At 38.7% G+C, this 16155-nt stretch overlaps 1 protein-coding gene and 1 long non-coding RNA gene across 5 annotated transcripts in view; one reads left to right on the top strand and one right to left on the bottom strand.

Annotated features, from left to right (window-relative positions):
• Positions 1–16155, top strand: part of LOC148187249 (uncharacterized) — a 72748-nt gene that overhangs the window by 7648 nt on the left and 48945 nt on the right. The window contains exon 4 of one of the 2 annotated variants that reach the window (XR_015778970.1): positions 8308–8758. The exons of the other annotated variant lie outside the window; for it this stretch is intronic. This is a non-coding gene — a long non-coding RNA (uncharacterized LOC148187249). Of the gene's footprint in view, positions 1–8307; positions 8759–16155 lie in introns of those variants that run through there. 2 annotated transcript variants of the gene reach the window in all.
• On the bottom strand, positions 560–14821 carry pitx1 (paired-like homeodomain 1). Of its 3 annotated transcripts, XM_042499206.2 has the most exons (5): positions 14674–14821; positions 13413–13467; positions 7945–8094; positions 6555–6757; positions 560–1858 (listed from the first exon to the last, which is right to left on the bottom strand). In XM_042499206.2, the coding sequence occupies exons 2-5, from the start codon at positions 13456–13458 to the stop codon at positions 1310–1312; spliced, it is 948 nt and encodes a 315-aa protein (XP_042355140.1). In that variant the 5' UTR covers positions 13459–13467; positions 14674–14821; the 3' UTR covers positions 560–1309. The 3 variants fall into 3 exon arrangements, with proteins under 3 accessions (XP_042355140.1, XP_042355139.1, XP_042355138.1); XM_042499205.2 differs by lacking the exon at positions 7945–8094 and having other exon boundaries at positions 14674–14820; XM_042499204.2 differs by lacking the exons at positions 13413–13467; positions 14674–14821 and adding an exon at positions 8199–8352.

Raw genomic sequence — 16155 nt, 5'->3', positions numbered from 1 at the left:
CCAAATTAAATCTTGTGGTGCTAAAATGATAAAATGAGAGCAAAAATCAAGTAATAATAAATATATTTGCACATATCATAAAATAAAACGGGTGTAAGGCTCTTTACTGTATTGGATATATTCATCTAATTACAATGACCCATGATATTAAAAAACGGCTTTAAACAATGATCCAATTTATTCCTAGGAACTATATAAGGATATAAAAGTCTGGAAGTTTTCAAGATGCATATAAACTCCGGTGGATTTACTTCCCTCCGCAGAGAAAGTGCAATTTTGTGTGCAATGCAGTGAGGGGAAAAAAGCAATAATGCAGGAATACGCTTCAAGATAATAAAAATTAAAAATAATAAAATCTTGTAGTTAAAGCCCAGATAACTACAGGCTAGTCCCATTAATCCCTAAAAATCTTAATATTCTGAGATAATCCTTTTAAAGTGAGTAGATCAATAGGCTACAGAACTTTAGCCATGTTCTTCATTTTGCTCCTCTTTGGGGGGAAAAACTGCGGTTTCTCTCGTTAAACAAAGACTCCTCTAAAACATACTTGAAATAAACCTCTCTTTTCCTGGAGTTTATTCAAACAAACATGTTACCATAAACACACGAGGACTTTGAATCACCTTTTGTATACAGTTTAGGCTAATGAACTTACTTCTGCAAAGTCTTACATTATCGTACAAAACACGTTTCACTCAAGTTTAAACATGCGGGGTTTTCTATTTCAGCAAACAAAATGGAAACAAAAAAACATTTCAAAGTAAAGTCACTGAACGGGAGGCGTCAAACGGGCCGGTGGCACCCTGCATAGACGGTAAATAGAAAGCACACAGAAGCAGTATAAAATATCTACAATATAGGATTTCTTTTTTCGAATTGAGTTGATGATAAGTTCGACACTATTTTTTTCTTCTTGCAAATCCTTTTTGAGGTCAAGAATCCCCCCAGACAGTCTTCAAAAGCAAGCAAGCACAAAAAAAAGAAGAAAAAAATCCCATTGTCTTTTCCATATGTTAGGCCTGTATATATTTACATTTATATATGTACAATGCAGCAATGTAACACGTCTTCATCATTTAAAAAATCCAAAAAAACCTGGACATTTCAATTGCTGTGCAAGTTCATTGGTAAACACATATAACCCGCATAATCCATTTTTCTTTTCTTTTTTCTTTTTTTTTTTGAAAAATGATTGCAACTAATCCAGTTTAGTTGTCTTTGATTTTTTCCCCCATCCGCAGCTAAGCTCTGACACCGTGTCCGTTTATCACATATATATTTATTTATATTTGTAACATATTTTGGCCCGTCAGCTGTTGTATTGACACGCGTTCAGGCTCGAGCCGGGGCTCTGCAGGCCGCTGTATCCAAAAGTTGGATGCTGTTTGGATTTGAGTCTGAGGGTGGCCAAGCTGGAGTTGCAAGTGTCCCGGTAAACGCTGTACGGAGAGCCGGGGGGCCCGTACGGACACGCGGACGACGACATTGCTGAGTTGATGCCGGACGTGCCGATCCCGTTCAGGTTGCTGATGTTGTTGAGGCCCGGGGTGGGCATCCCCGGCACGGCGGAGTGGCCCATTCCGGAGGCCATGGTCATAGAGGAGATAGAGTTGGGCGCAGAGAACATGGACTGCGAGGTGAGGGGGCTCATGGAGTTGAAGAAGGTGAAGTTTTTGGTGGACAGAGGCGCCGGGGTGAGGCCCTTGTTGGTCCAGTTGTTGTAGGTGTACGCCGGGTACATGTCGTCGTAAGGCTGCATGAGGCCGCTGAACTGCGGCAGGTAACTGTTCTTACACAGGTCCATCTGCTGGTTCCGCTCGCGCTTCCTCCACTTGGCCCGGCGGTTTTTGAACCACACCTGGCGGACAAACACACACACACACACACACACACACACACACACACACACACACACACACACACACACACACACAGTCAGTACTGTGGAGACTCAGAAGCACCTGCACTGTAAAATTTGACAAATTGATTTTACCTAAAAAAAAAAAAAAAAAAAAAAGGACAGACAAGAAAAAAAGAAACCAATTACCTTGAAAAAAGTTAAAATTCAAGTTAACATGACTATTAGTCTTAATTTATGTTTGCTTTATATCTATTCTTTACTTAAAATAAAGTTAATATATTTAGGCTACTTAATTTTGTGAAGTTGTTACAGCTTTAAAATGAGTTTTAGCAATATTTGTTAACCATGTTTTCTGTGCTAAATATCTGTAATATGCCGGTATAAGCAAGCTTAACAATCAAAGAAATATTGTTCTATCACGATTTACACAGTTTACGACATTTAGGGGGAGAATACACTGTAAAATCTGACGAGTTGGTTTTACTTGAACAAAATCTAGGAAACCAATTATTTATTAAATATAAAAAACTTGTTGCAACTGAAAAATGACAAGTTTAATTAAAACAATCCTTTTAAGTTTTAGCAACATTTATAAACCAAGTTTCCTGTGCTAAATATCAGTGTTTGCATGCTAGTCAATCATATTTGTATTTTCTTAAACATGTTAACAAAACAGAATTTACACATTTACCTTCATCATTGCCATAATCCTCTTTTACAATAGCAAACTTAAACAATTACATTTTAAACACAAATGAAGATTAAAAGTTCTATTTACTTTTTTTTTTTTTTTTAAAGGCAATTGGTTTCCAATATTATTTTACATAATATTAACCTGTAAGATTTTACAGTGTGAGTCACTTGAAGAATGAGTGAGGGAATACAGGCCATGCAAAATTGCCAAATACGTCCTGATTTTGTTTTTGCCATTAGATTAAGAACACTTAATTAACTTATTGTCTTATTGCCCCAAATCTCCAAATGTCACAAGTAGTGGCAGCATCTTATGTTAAACAAATCCAAGTTTCCATTTGTACACTGAGATCTGATAAATTGATCTTATACTTAAAATAATGTTAGACACCGACTGCCTTGAAAAAGTAAATATTAATCTTAATGTATGTTTACTTTCTATCCCATTAAGTTTACTTAAAAAATAGCTTTATTTAATTAATTATGTGAAGTTGTGCAAGTTCAAAGTGGAATTACCTTTTTATATTTCTAAGTGTTAACTTCAGTAACCAAGATTTTACCTGGTAATCACAAAGAGGATTATGGCAATGATAAAATTAGGAGATGTGCAAATTCTGTTTCGTTAACACATTTAAGAAAATACAATATGACTGACTGTAATGCAATACAGATATTTAGTACAATGAACTTGGTTTACTGGTGTTGCTAAAACTTCAATTGATTTAATTAAACTTCTCATTTTTAAGATGCACACAGTTCTTCACACAATTAAGTAAATATAACGACGGAAACTGGTTTCTTTTGTTCAAGTAAAAGGAACTTGTCATATTTTACAGTGTATTTTTTTCCCCTAAATGTAATAAATTGTGTAGTGTAAGAATAATATTTCTGCCATGGTTTAGTGCCCCCAAAGAATATGTTTACAGCAATTTGTAAACGGCAATAAAATAAAGTCAAGCACACACACACAGGCTTACTTGCCTCATGGTCAGATTAATGGTGACCAAAAAAAGTTTGTGCTTTTTAAAATGTAGAATATTACACTTTTTGCCAGTCAAATTTATAATCAGTTTTCAGTGGAGATTACAGAGTTCTTCTCTTTTTTTCCATAGTGAACATATCAAACTGGACTTGGTCCTAATTATCCTTTACCACTAAAATCCTCACAGTCAGTCCGTTTTTTCTGCATCGGGAGCCTACATTTAAATTAGAAGAGCAGCTGCTGCACTATAGAGTCCAGTACAGACTTACACTTTAAATTCATCCAGTAAACTCCTCATTTTAATAACTCCAAATAACTTATAAATAAGAAGTGAATATAACTGTAACTAATATTTGTGGAAGGTGACTTGCTAACTCGGAGTCTCGTAGTTAAAAACTTTTTTTGCACTTATTTAGAATATGGTATTTATAAAAGCCTTATTTTTAAAGCCACAGATGTTTTGAGTTGTTTAGCTACTCTGCTAAATGCGAAGGGATAATTAGCCTATTTTTGTCCATGATATTCCCATGTGTGTTTTTTAAATTAAAAAAATTGTCTTGAAATGTGTGATTTCATATCACGACAGATAAAAAAAAAATTGCGCACGAGTTCATGCGAATGAATCTGATTAAGTTTTTTCGAAAACATTGTTGTAAATAACATCAGTCCAATTCAAACAAAACAACAGTAACAACATAAATGCGTTTTGACTCTCAAGACAAGGGTGCGAGTGTTTAAACGGTAATAATTCAGAGTATTTATTTTATTTTGTATTGCTTCTTTTCTAGCAGTGGAATTAAATCAGTATGTAGGTCAGACATCCCAAAATAAAACCAACAAGTTTACAACATGAATCAAAGTGGCGCAGGGCATGACTGTAAATGAATCAGACACGTACTTCTGGATATCCTCACGCCTTATCGAAACCTGACAAAATATCCGTTAGTCGGCACTCTGCGAGTCATTTTTAATTCACAGTAGAAACAGTTTACAAGTAGAATCATCAGACGGGCCCGTGGAGCCTATTTATAGCCGTGCAGGGAACAGGGTGCTGCGGACAAATTGTCCACAAAGACAAGAGCGATGTGACAGAGAGCTGCCGAGGAAACACGCAGTGTGGGGCTGCAGTTTCCTCTACCGAGGAACAAAATTATGATAACATTAAAAAGAAAAAAAACCCCAAACAAAACAAAAAAACATCACGAGAACTAATTAAACAACATTTAAAATAGCTAAGCCCACATTCAGTCTCAATATATTATCTGTCAATCTTTACTGAACACTGATGACCTTAAAAGGTCAAGTCCAAACACTTTAAAATGTCAAAACATTTTAATAAATGCTCAGATGTGATTCAGAAACATTCTGGCAGTGCTGTGTGACGCCTCGCGTTTTACAATGTTTTCTTTTTATTCCCCCCAAATAAAAGACTCTTCTGTTTTAAATTCACCCTCTTTGGCCCCAGAAATAAAAATCCAGCACTCTAAACTTGTTTAGAGACTTTTTTGAAAGAAGAAAACCCGTTTCCCTCTGCACTTTAAATAGCTGTATGCATTTTTTTATGCAATTTGAGACGGTGGATTTTGCAAGGACGGCCCGCCAGGCGCCAATTGCTGTAAATGAAACCAACTGCAATTGTATTGTGTTTAACACACGCTTCTTGCATCCACTTTTTTTTGCTCAGAGAAAATGCCAGCCAGCATAAATACCTGTGTGTAAAAACCGCGTATTGAGATGATTCCAAAATGCTTAGTCACCCGGACAAAAAAAAGCAACTTAGTGGGTCAGCTATTTTCCACTGTAAATGGGCGCTATTATAACAAGAATTCAAATACATGAATTACTAAAGACGAAAGCTGTTCACAGGAGACAGATATTGATCAAATATTCCCCCAGTTAATAAAATATATCGTCCTGACGCTGAAACATCCTCCCCAAATAATTATAATCACATGCTGTTCCTATTCACTGCAAAGCTCCAGGTAGATTTAGCTGCATGAACCGTCTCCTCCACGGGGACAAATAAGGGTCCAGCGTGGTGATGATGTCATCATAAGACAAATCCTCCATTGGCTCCATTAGCAGCGCGGATACACCCTCAATCAGAGATGTCATTTCCAACAGATCCAAGATAGTTAACGACAGCTTGTATTTCTGCTAAATATTTAACATGAAACGTGTCGACGCGAACGTTTTTGGTCCTATAGGCTATACTTGTGTGAGAAGTGCGCGCGGTGTTGAGAATTACGCACTTGTTTTAATAATGGAAGACTTGCTTTTTTGGATGCACCGCAGCAGTCAGGGATGACTGCAACTTAATATGTGTTAACACTAGAAAATCTCCGAGGTTTTTGTCAAAGGATTTTCTGCAGCGTGTCTTTGAATTCTATCACACGTTATTTCTAAACCGCGTTATTTAAAGTTATTGCAGTAATTTACTCCGTTATGAAAATGCTGGATTTTCACTCTTTCATTCAGTTAGCAGTACAAAAAAAAATCGGTGGGGGAAAGGCGACACTTCAGTACCACGTATAGTATGATTTATGATAAGGATGTTGTTGCCGGCTTGTCCTGAAATTAAATGGAGAAGTTAGAAGAGCGTTTTGTTGTGTTTGTTGTTGTCAGTGGCTATTTGTCCGCAGTGTCTTTTTAAAAGTAGCTCAAATAAGGCAAATAAGTAGTAGTAGTTTTGCACCTAAAATTGTATTTGTAGCAAGTAATAAATAGTAAAATTCAGCACACCTATACACCGTGTTACTCTTTTATTAAGCCGTTTATTCTGTGAGTTTTGTATTTTTTTAATGTTAGAATGACTCTTTGTTAATTTTCTTAGCGTTTTTAATTTCGGGTATTTTGCCAAACATTTAAATATTTATTTAGTTCATGTGTATTGGAGTTGTTTCATTCATTTAGGCAATTGCTAAGGTTTTCGCTAACCCAGAGTGCTCTAATTTATTTGCCAAATCGTCTTTAGGCATGCGTTACGCGCGGCCGGCTGCCTGCCTTTTGGCCTCTTACCCGGACTCTGGCTTCGGTCAGGTTGGTCCACACGGCGATCTCCTCTCTGGTGCTCATGTCCGGGTAGCGGTTCCTCTGGAAAGTGGCCTCCAGCTCCTGCAGCTGCTGGCTGGTGAAGTGAGTCCGCTGCCGCCGCTGCTTCTTCTTCTTGGGATCGTCCGCGTTCCCGTCATCGCTCCTGTGTTCGGCGCTCCTCTCCTTTTCTGTAGATCATAAATCGGGGCGAAGTCATTGTATGCTACAGATATGTTACTGTGAATAACATGAGAAACACTGCTAAAGAGGTTTTCACCCTAAAAGTTATTCGTTTTAGACTGGAATTCGGTGCTCCAACGTGCAAAAAAAAAGCCCCCAAAACTAAAACTTTGTATCAACTTTAACAGCAAAGGCCTGTCAGTATGAAATAAGCAACACCAAAGCTATAAATGAAGTATTTACAAAGCTGTTCATGAAAAATAAGCTTCAGAAGAGAAGTGACGGATTACAGCCAAATATTTACAAACATGTCTGGGAGTTTTGCATCGATTCTGTCAAACACATTTGGATGTGCCTCGCTTTAGGCTGACAGATCAATATTACTTTCTTTACGACTGCCCACTCTTATCTCACAACTGCTATCTCGTATTCGTGTCCTAACAAGAGTGCCTCATTAAACTGACGGGTCAACACGTGCAAAGGTTAATCACAAAAAAAGGGAATAGCCTCTTGAATGTTTGCCAAAAATAAAAAGCAACTTAAAGACACATTATTTTTTATTCTAAGCCCCATCAATAATTTTAAAAAATGACATCCACCCGTGTTTCTTATTTCTTCCTCATATGGAGAGAAACAGAGAAGAATTTTTCTAAAAATGTGGCCAAGTTGAAGAACAAAAAGCTTCTCCAAGAATTGTTAATAGAGACCTTCTGGCTTTCAGTTTAGATTGGTGGATGGGCTGAATATTTATAGTTTGTTTTAATGCATTTACTGACAGCAGGCCAGGCTGCTCTGCACATTTTTCCCTGACAGCCCTCGGTATCCTGCCAAATGTTTGGTTCAGCCAGCGTAATAAACAAAATGGGGTGTAACTGCACCAAAACTGGATTATTTCCTCTCTTCTGTTGCATTTATGCGCATAAAACTACAGCAGAAATGGACCAAACTAAGATTTACTGCAAATGTGTTTTCATGCATTTTATCTATGTGCACGTTGCATCGTAACACACGGAAATAAATCGTCATTGCAGTGAGAATAAGCAAACACTGGGGCACAAGTAAATTTAGTCTCCTTTTCTCGTAGTGTTAAACAGCTGAGCCCCTCTGTGGAAGCCCGTCGTAAACGTGCGTAAAATAAACTGTTATTGCACTCTGAAGAAAGAATCGAGTTGCTGAAAGCACTCTGACTGTGTACCTGCCAACTCTGTGTCTGAAGACTCGCTGCTTGAGTTCTCTAAAGTTTCTCGACTGCTGTTTGGAGTTCTCGGTAAATGAAACGCGGGGGCCACGTCGCGGGGCGGCGGTGCTCTCACTGCCTCTGCGATTCTGTCCAAATTCATCCCACCTTGAAGAGAAGGATGCGTACAAAGAGGAAACGAGGGTGAATCCCGGGAGTGCACAAAGCTTCACCTCAACTGCTAAAAAATCCACCCGATGCCTGACACACACCACGACATGAGAGGATGAATCGTGCAGGGAGGATTTCCACGAGAGTTAGGTTCCTCCACGAAGTGTTAAAGGGAAAAAAATCACACAGCCCACTCTCCCTCCTCTACAGCAGTGACGGCCAGTGCGCTCTCCTTCTCTCCGCTGCTGGGGAAAGCTTCTGCCCGCTGTGACCGCGAGGAAGCTCCGGCTCGCCAACCCACACATGAGATCCACCCATCTGCTGCGTTTAACCTCCCCAAAATGAGAGTCCCACCCACTAAGCCTGCCCGCTGCAAGAAAACATCCACCCAAACAAGTCTGACGTCGAGCTAAAGCATTTTTTTTTTTTAAAAAGGCTGTGATTTTATCAGACGTTTGGTGTACATACGCAAATTAATTATCTCCTATCCAATTTAAGTGAAGTAAAAACGTAAAAAGCGTCCTTTCTGACCCAATTAGGCTATTTTTTAGCAACTGGATTTACTGGCCATTGTTAATATGCATACAAGGCTCTGTATTTGGCTGGATGTGTGGTTCATTTCATCAGACATTTTTTGCAGCGTTCATTTGATTTTTTTCGGTTGTCGGGAGCGCGCAGTGCAGCGTTTTGCTCTTTAGGAGTAAAATGGACCTTTTATTCGTGCAGGCATGTTTGAAATGTGTCCAGCGCAGCGCAGCTGGGTGCGCTTATACACACACGCACCCACACAATGTATGCCTCGGATATGTACTGAGCTGAATAAACATTTGCCATCTAACACGGGCCTGCCCAGTTACTGTTTTTTTCTCAGTATGAATAGTGCACGGCGATATGAAGATTATTGTGTTTATGAATAAGGACACGCACTGTAAACTGACAAGTGTCGCTCTATCAGCTCATTGATTCACTTTGACAAACAGTCAGCACTAGTAAAAGCCAGGCACAACAGCGCGCTCATTACTTCACACACAAACACCAGGCTTTTTTCTAGCAAATAAATTAGGGAATAATAATCTGTTGACAGCAGCGCATCCCTCTGCGCTGCACCTCCCCACAAACAGCGTGATATAAACATGATTAACAACTTCTAAACTCAATGGTCTGACTACTACAGTGGTAGATCTTAATCTCTCATCACAAAATACATTACACAAAACATTACACATTATGATTGATGGTCCGAAATAATAATCTGTTTACAAAAAACTGTGCTATCTGACGGTGACACGTTTGCCTTCAGCCCGTTTTGTTGACGCACAAATGGCAGTGGTGACCAGTTGCAGGCGCGCCGTCATCACAGAATAGGCGAGATTGCGTTTATTATGTAGTTGACGGCTGTGGAGACTGAATGTGAGCTAGCAGAGTCAATTTGGAACCCAATCAAGCCCTGTGGTATCATTTCGAGTTGTGGAAGAGCTATAACTAAAATCTGAAAATGAAAATTCCAATCAGATGTTATCTTATCAGAGTGTTTTCTGGTCTGATTAGAATCTGTCATCCCTCGCACGCATGCTCAGCGCGTGCGCTCACTCCCAGCGCACTGTAACCCCTATGAACATTCATAGGCCTGTGTGGAGAAGTGCAGAGCTTCGTCCAGATGTAGACTTTCTGATCTCAGTGTGTGCTGCACTGGAGTAAAACATGCAGTAAAAAACTTGCAGTAATAGACTACAATAGCTGCAGGAGAAATGAGTTCATTTTTTTTTCTTTTACAAACTAATTTCTTTGTTAGAAAACGCAGCAGCCTGCTGGAGCACGTGGGCCAAACGTCTTATTTTTAATTAGTTTGTAGTCAGGTTGGCGCCAGGTGAGACCTTAATCACATATGAGCAGATCTGGTGCATCTTTGCACCCTGGGAGGGCAGGAATGGGTTTTTTTATTTTTATTTTTTTATTTAAAACCTATAAGAACTTATGTTGTGTGTGTTTTCACGCAACATTTTCCCGGACACACTACGTGTTCTGCTTATAGTATAATTGACCCTTGTGTGTGCTAAGCTCTCTTTTAGTGTGATTGCGCTCTGTTGACCAACAGCCAAATTTCAGGCTTGAATAGTTTTCTGCAGTTCTATAAAGTCTTAAAATAATATATTCTCCCCTAAAAATGAGGCAAACTTTGCCAATGGAGACATAAACTTGTCTCCATTAAACCTATATGTTTCTCTTGAATTAAGTGCACTGTTTTTGCCAAATAATGAAACAACCAATGAGTCCAAGCACAACTGGAAAATTAACCTTTTGAGGAAAAACAGCTCGAGTGATCGCGAGTGACGCACAAGACATATTTTACGGTGTCTTTGCGCAAATATACGCCAAAACAGAAAACCAAGTGCAAAACAAATTATGTCAATTTAACCATTTTTGTTGCTTACACACTGTTACCTTTAAGTCTCTCCTGCAACATGAGAGCGGCTGACCTGCTGACTCGCTGTCTCGGCCTGCAGACTACATGTGTCGGGTAAATGCGCACCGGCTCAGGCCTCACCTTCAGTCTGAGGCTCGGACTGTCACCGGCGCCAGTCTCGAGCATTTTTGGCCTTTGTATGACAGTGACTTCTGACATGAGATCCCTGTAAGACTGGAAAAGTCCCCCGAAGGCCCTTTCAAAAGACAATTGTGCAAGCTCTCAACAATCACTTGGCTTTTTCCATTTTATATTTGTTCAACCTCTTTCTACACAGTGCGTGTTCCGAAGATAATGAGGCTCATTTAAGGGCCTGTATTATATTCCTGAACATTAATAAAAGGCGTACCGTATTAAAAAATCAGACTAACTACAAATTGAATTAAGTAGTTTAAGTGTTTTTTTTTTTTTTTTTTTTTATATCATAATGATGTCATTGTTAGACTATCCAGCTCCAGCATGCGTCATGGTGGCCTGTTGTGCGCAGTACAGGCTTGTATCTCTCTTCCAGAGAACCACTGTTGCCTACCTGTTTTCTCATTGTTTTAGCTGTGGGCAGGTGCGTAAAATGGTTTTGAACAGATATTTGGCGCAAAAAAAGACAAACTGAACTGCGGCGTTTGGCCCAAGCGGGTAGTAAGTGGAAGTGGGATGCGCTGTGAATGATAAATGATGCATTTTGTAAAAAGTGACCTCGAGGACCTGGTGATCCCATTGTGCCAGCAGGTGGTATTTACTATGCAGACTGGGAAAACTGAATGAAGTGAAAATGGTGCGCGTTAGTTGGGGGTATAGGGACACTGCGTGAAATGTATGGCTCTGCTCGGGTCAATGCAAGATGATTTTAAAAGCAGTAGTGTAACTGTGTCCTTAAAAAAGAATTTAAGTCTTTCTTAAAGAACTTTAGGGTAACAAAAATCAATTAAAACGGGGAATCCTATACAGGTCAGTTTAATGTAAGTTACAACTTGGACACTGTTGTTTAAAAATACTTTTTCCTAATATTACATCAATATTACAGCAACACCCGTAGAATAAAATTCACAATAAACCCACTGACCCTTGAATTCCCCACAGGAATATTAAAGGATTTACAGCACATGGAGATTTTCCATGGAGGGGCTCCTGTGATTCTACCTTCCTCTGTCCTCCAGCAGATATTACAGGCTGATAGATGGGGGTAATCTAAATACCCAGCCTCCTCAGCCTGCGTCCCTGCCCGCGTCCTGCTTCTCCTCTGCTCTCGAGGGCACTTGCGTGTGATGGATGACTTAAAAAGCCTTTCCATCCGGCAGGACAGGTTAAAGGCCAGTGGAAATGCAAACACTCATATTTTTCCTCCAAGAAGTGAAAACAAACTCGGCGACCGCCGTTAATCACACACCAAACACACATAAAAATACAGTCCGGGTGTATTTTCTTTTAAAACTCTCCTAACTGTAAAGCAACCAAACAACGTAAAGCTGGAAGCGCGGGGGGCGAAAAAAACAAAGCATATAGAAAATTAAAGCTGGCGAGCAGATTCAAAGGCAGGGCAGCAGTGGAGATGTAACAGGACACGGTGGGTAACTGGAGAAGTACAGAGCTGATTATTTCCTTGGTGATGGTTTCCCTGCTTAGTCCAAGGCCTGTTTGACCTGAAGCCTCACAGCCAACAAACAACCTGGCAGAAGGGACGCAGGTGTAAATAAAACAATAACCTCGAATGGCCATCACAGGGAAGACTCGGAAGAAACGGCTATAAAATGCTGTAAAATGCCGTTTTTTCGGATTAAGCCAGTTCGGCATGCATACTGTACATTACAGTATGTTTTTCCCCAAAAGCAGCGCTTTATTGTGGTTTTATAGAAAAATAAAAAATGGTGACTTCAGATGGAATTAGTCCTCAAAAAAAGTCACACATGAAAAAGAATTCCCTAGTCACGAATCATAGAGTATTTAAAAAAGAGGAAAAGAAAAACAAAACAAAACAATAAAACGCACATGTTTATTACCAACATAGATTCCACTGTAACTTTAATGAAGCTCCATTTAGTTTCCAACCAAACGGTCCAAACCTCTTTCAGTCGGTTTTACTTTAACATAATTATTTTTTCCAACCTTTAAGTTGAAGTTGCACCATTATTATTATAAATAAGTATTTCCTAAAGTACATTTAAAAGGATTGTACACAGACAGTCTCTGCCTCACGTGTATGTCTGGCATTTTAATGTCATAAAAACAGTGGATTTTTTCCAAAGTTTTCACATTGGACGCTTTTTGGGTTGGGACTTAATCCGGGTTCACAGAAAACCTCATTTTAAAAAAAAAAGTATTACAAAAAAAATATTACATGCCAACCTCTGCTTTTGGAAACAATATCCATTCCAAGCTTTTTTATTGCTTGCTGTTTATCTAGCTTGTTGTTTTTCTATTTTTTTGTTGTTCAAAGGCAAAACTACTCACAAGGAATTAATCATCAGAAACCAGACACACACAAATAAAGCAGAAGACGGTGTGCAAATAAATAAACATTAACTATATGCTGCATTGCTGAAAATGTTGTTTCAGTCTGCTTTCATTTTCTGTCCGCACGCTGGCATTTGCATTTCATTATCTGATATTTCCGCATATCATCATGTCGTAAATGCCATGCGCATTAATTCATCACATATCGAACATATTGCGTCTAAAAACAGATGTCTGTGAACACGCACAGCTTTTATGCTGCGAGATTTACCAAAAACAAGTTTTGACATTGCGCCAAAATCAAGAGTAGGTCCGACCTTAGACTGCAGCATCATTTTTGCTTTAAATTATAGTGATTTTCTCAATATAATAATTCAACAGCTGTGAAGAGAACAAGTCATACCTGGGTCCCCACAAGAAATCACATTTTTTGACAGATTCAGTTCCATTCCAGTTACCTGAAAATCAGAAGAAGAAAGTTACATTAGAGGAAACATTTTCTGCTTATCACACTTTTTAAATTAAGAAGTCGTATACATTTATTTTACTTTCTTTAACCCACTTTAACCAAACAGTGCGAAAATTATAATCTCTGTTTTTTTTCGGATACACATAATATACAGTTAAAATTTTTTTTTTAATCGTTCAAAACCAACAATCAGTGATCTTGCCATACATTTTTTTTACACAGCAAACTTTGAATTAATGTAAAATTCTCTTTGCGTCCTTGTCTTCTTCTCAAACACTTTATTATATATATATATATATATATATATATATATATATATATATATATATATATATATATATAACCACCACCAAGCAATGAATCCAAGGCAGTGCAGCCAAAGCACAACAATAAAAAAATATTATTAAGCAGTAACCCAAAACATTTCACCAATGCATCATGATTAAAATTGTCATTCTATTTTATTATGAAACATTTCCATGTAGCGCTCCATGTTTTGGACCCTCAGTAACAACCCTAACCCAACATCACAAAGTTTACCTTTGCCATGATAGTGTGTACACGCGCGCGCGCGCGCGCGCACACACACACACACACACACACACACACACACACACACACACACACACAGATCCCCTCTTATCTACAGGAATCCATTTGCTGCTTCTCTGTCCTCAGTAAATCTTCGCTCAGCTCTCTTCTGTCCTCCGTGTTCACACGCTTCAGTGGCGCGCACCAGCCTGCACTTTATATTCATTTGGTTCATTTAAGGAGTCAGTCAGAGATTAATGCAGGAGTGCACTTGGAAATAATAAAGTGGTCTTCGTTCTATATCTGGCTGACAATGATGCTCAAACACCCTGAATAGCACTCACTGTGTTTTGGCTGCTAACTGATATTTTCCAGAGACGCTGCTGTTTAACTCCAAAAATGTGCGTAAAGCTGCATATCCTCGGTCTCATGGCCTCTCTACGGCCACTACAGCCTCTCTGACCCCGACAAGCTGACAACATGCACTGGTTTAATGGACTGTGCTAATTATTTCTTTATCATTCTTAACAAGGGCTTTTGTATGACTCATATTTGCTACATCTGAAGCATAAAACGGCCAAGAGGGAGATGCCAGCCAGCCCTCTGACCGATCCCCCGAGCTACAATTCAGCAACCCGACAGACGAGGTGTGTGTTTTACTCACCAGTTGGTCCCCAGCAGAGGCAGACGACAGAAAAAAGGAATAAAGCCTCAGAGTTTCCCCATGCAGGTGTTCAGTAAATCCACTTTATGCGTCGGCTGCGCGTAAACGCTGCGTCCGCGATAATCAACGCTTTGGTTGCGTCTCTTCGGTGATGCTTTGGTTTTCTTCACCAGCGCTCTGCAGCACGCCTCGCGGTGACGTCACGACACCTCAACCCCCATCTCCGCCCCTCGCCGCCGCCACAACCCCCTCCCACCTCCCCCCGTTGTCATCCTCTTTATCCTCCTGCACCTCCAATCTCCTCTCCATCCCAGTGCTTTTGATTTGAGATTCATCACTTTTTAATCCTCATCGAATTCCACAACGTTTTCACCCCAATTTCAACCCTCAAATTCACCTTCATTGTCTTCATGCCAAAATGTATCTCAGTTTCTGATATTCAATTCAAAGTTTTATTCTTATCCTCATTTCTCATCTCCAATATGAGCAAGGAGCAGAAAAAATACAACTATTGCTAAAAATACCTAAAATTCAAACATATAGCCCAATGATGACGGTGCCGCTGCTGCTGATGATAATAATAATAATAATAATAATAATAATTTATTATTATAATTATAATAAGAATAATAATGCCGCTTTATTTAAATGTATGATTTTAACAATACGTTTCTCATATTGTCCTCTATTATTTGTATGTGAGCTGTGACAGCGGCTGTGAAAAATGTTAAGGCTTAAGAATTTTTATGAGCTCATCATTTGTGTGCAAGCTACCTTTTAGCCGCTTTTCTTTAAATTTACACAGATTGCATTGGACATGGAAAAAAATGCGACATAATAATAATAATAATAATAATAATAATAATAATAATAATAATAATAATAATAATAATAATACGATTGTGATAATGATGATGATAATTTCTTCTCAGGTATAATCTGCCGTCTCACACATGTTGAGGAATGAAACACACATCTGATAGCCTATTTAATTTAATTTAATTATTATTATTTTTACTGTGTTAGATTTAGCTAATATATTTACTCATTTATCCAGCGTCGTTTCTGAATGTGCGTCTCACACACGAAAAATCACAATGTTTTAATCCTACGGTTGGCAGCAGTTCATTTCTTTAAATAGTGTCGTTATAGCTATTAACAGCTGTTTTTGCAGATTGTTTGAGGGCTGTCTAATTACATTGTAAAGCCCTTGTCAACGGATGATTATTTCAACAATTAATTGTTCATATATGAATATTTACAAGCACGTTTAAGATACATTTTTTTCTGCTTTTGGTATCAAAACATTTAATTGCGTCAACATTCCATTTGTTCTGGGCTTAAATGCTGTAAACAGGGCTGAATTGAATTTCTTGCGTTAAAAAGTAAAACAATTTAGAAAATAATATCTTCTGGATTAAAAAAATATTCCGATGGCAAAGAGAGACACAAAGAAACAAAACACAACGAAAGCGACGGAGA

This window comes from Plectropomus leopardus, chromosome 15, assembly GCF_026936395.1.
Source record: "Plectropomus leopardus strain MGB_pleo_1.0 chromosome 15, ASM2693639v1, whole genome shotgun sequence".
Taxonomy (NCBI): domain Eukaryota; kingdom Metazoa; phylum Chordata; class Actinopteri; order Perciformes; family Serranidae; genus Plectropomus; species Plectropomus leopardus.
The sequence above is the reverse complement of the archived record's forward strand: the minus strand, read 5'-3'. Positions and strand labels throughout refer to the sequence as shown.

Excerpts from the sequence above, each read along its gene's own strand:
- pitx1 (XM_042499206.2), bottom strand. The coding sequence starts at position 13,458 with ATGGAACTGAATCTGTCAAAAAATGTGATTTCTTGTGGGGACCCAG. Across the intron at positions 8,095-13,412 it reads GATTTCTTGTGGGGACCCAG|GTGGGATGAATTTGGACAGA; the intron begins GTATGACTTGTT and ends CTTCTCTTCAAG. Across the intron at positions 6,758-7,944 it reads TTCAGACACAGAGTTGGCAG|AAAAGGAGAGGAGCGCCGAA; the intron begins GTACACAGTCAG and ends TATGATCTACAG.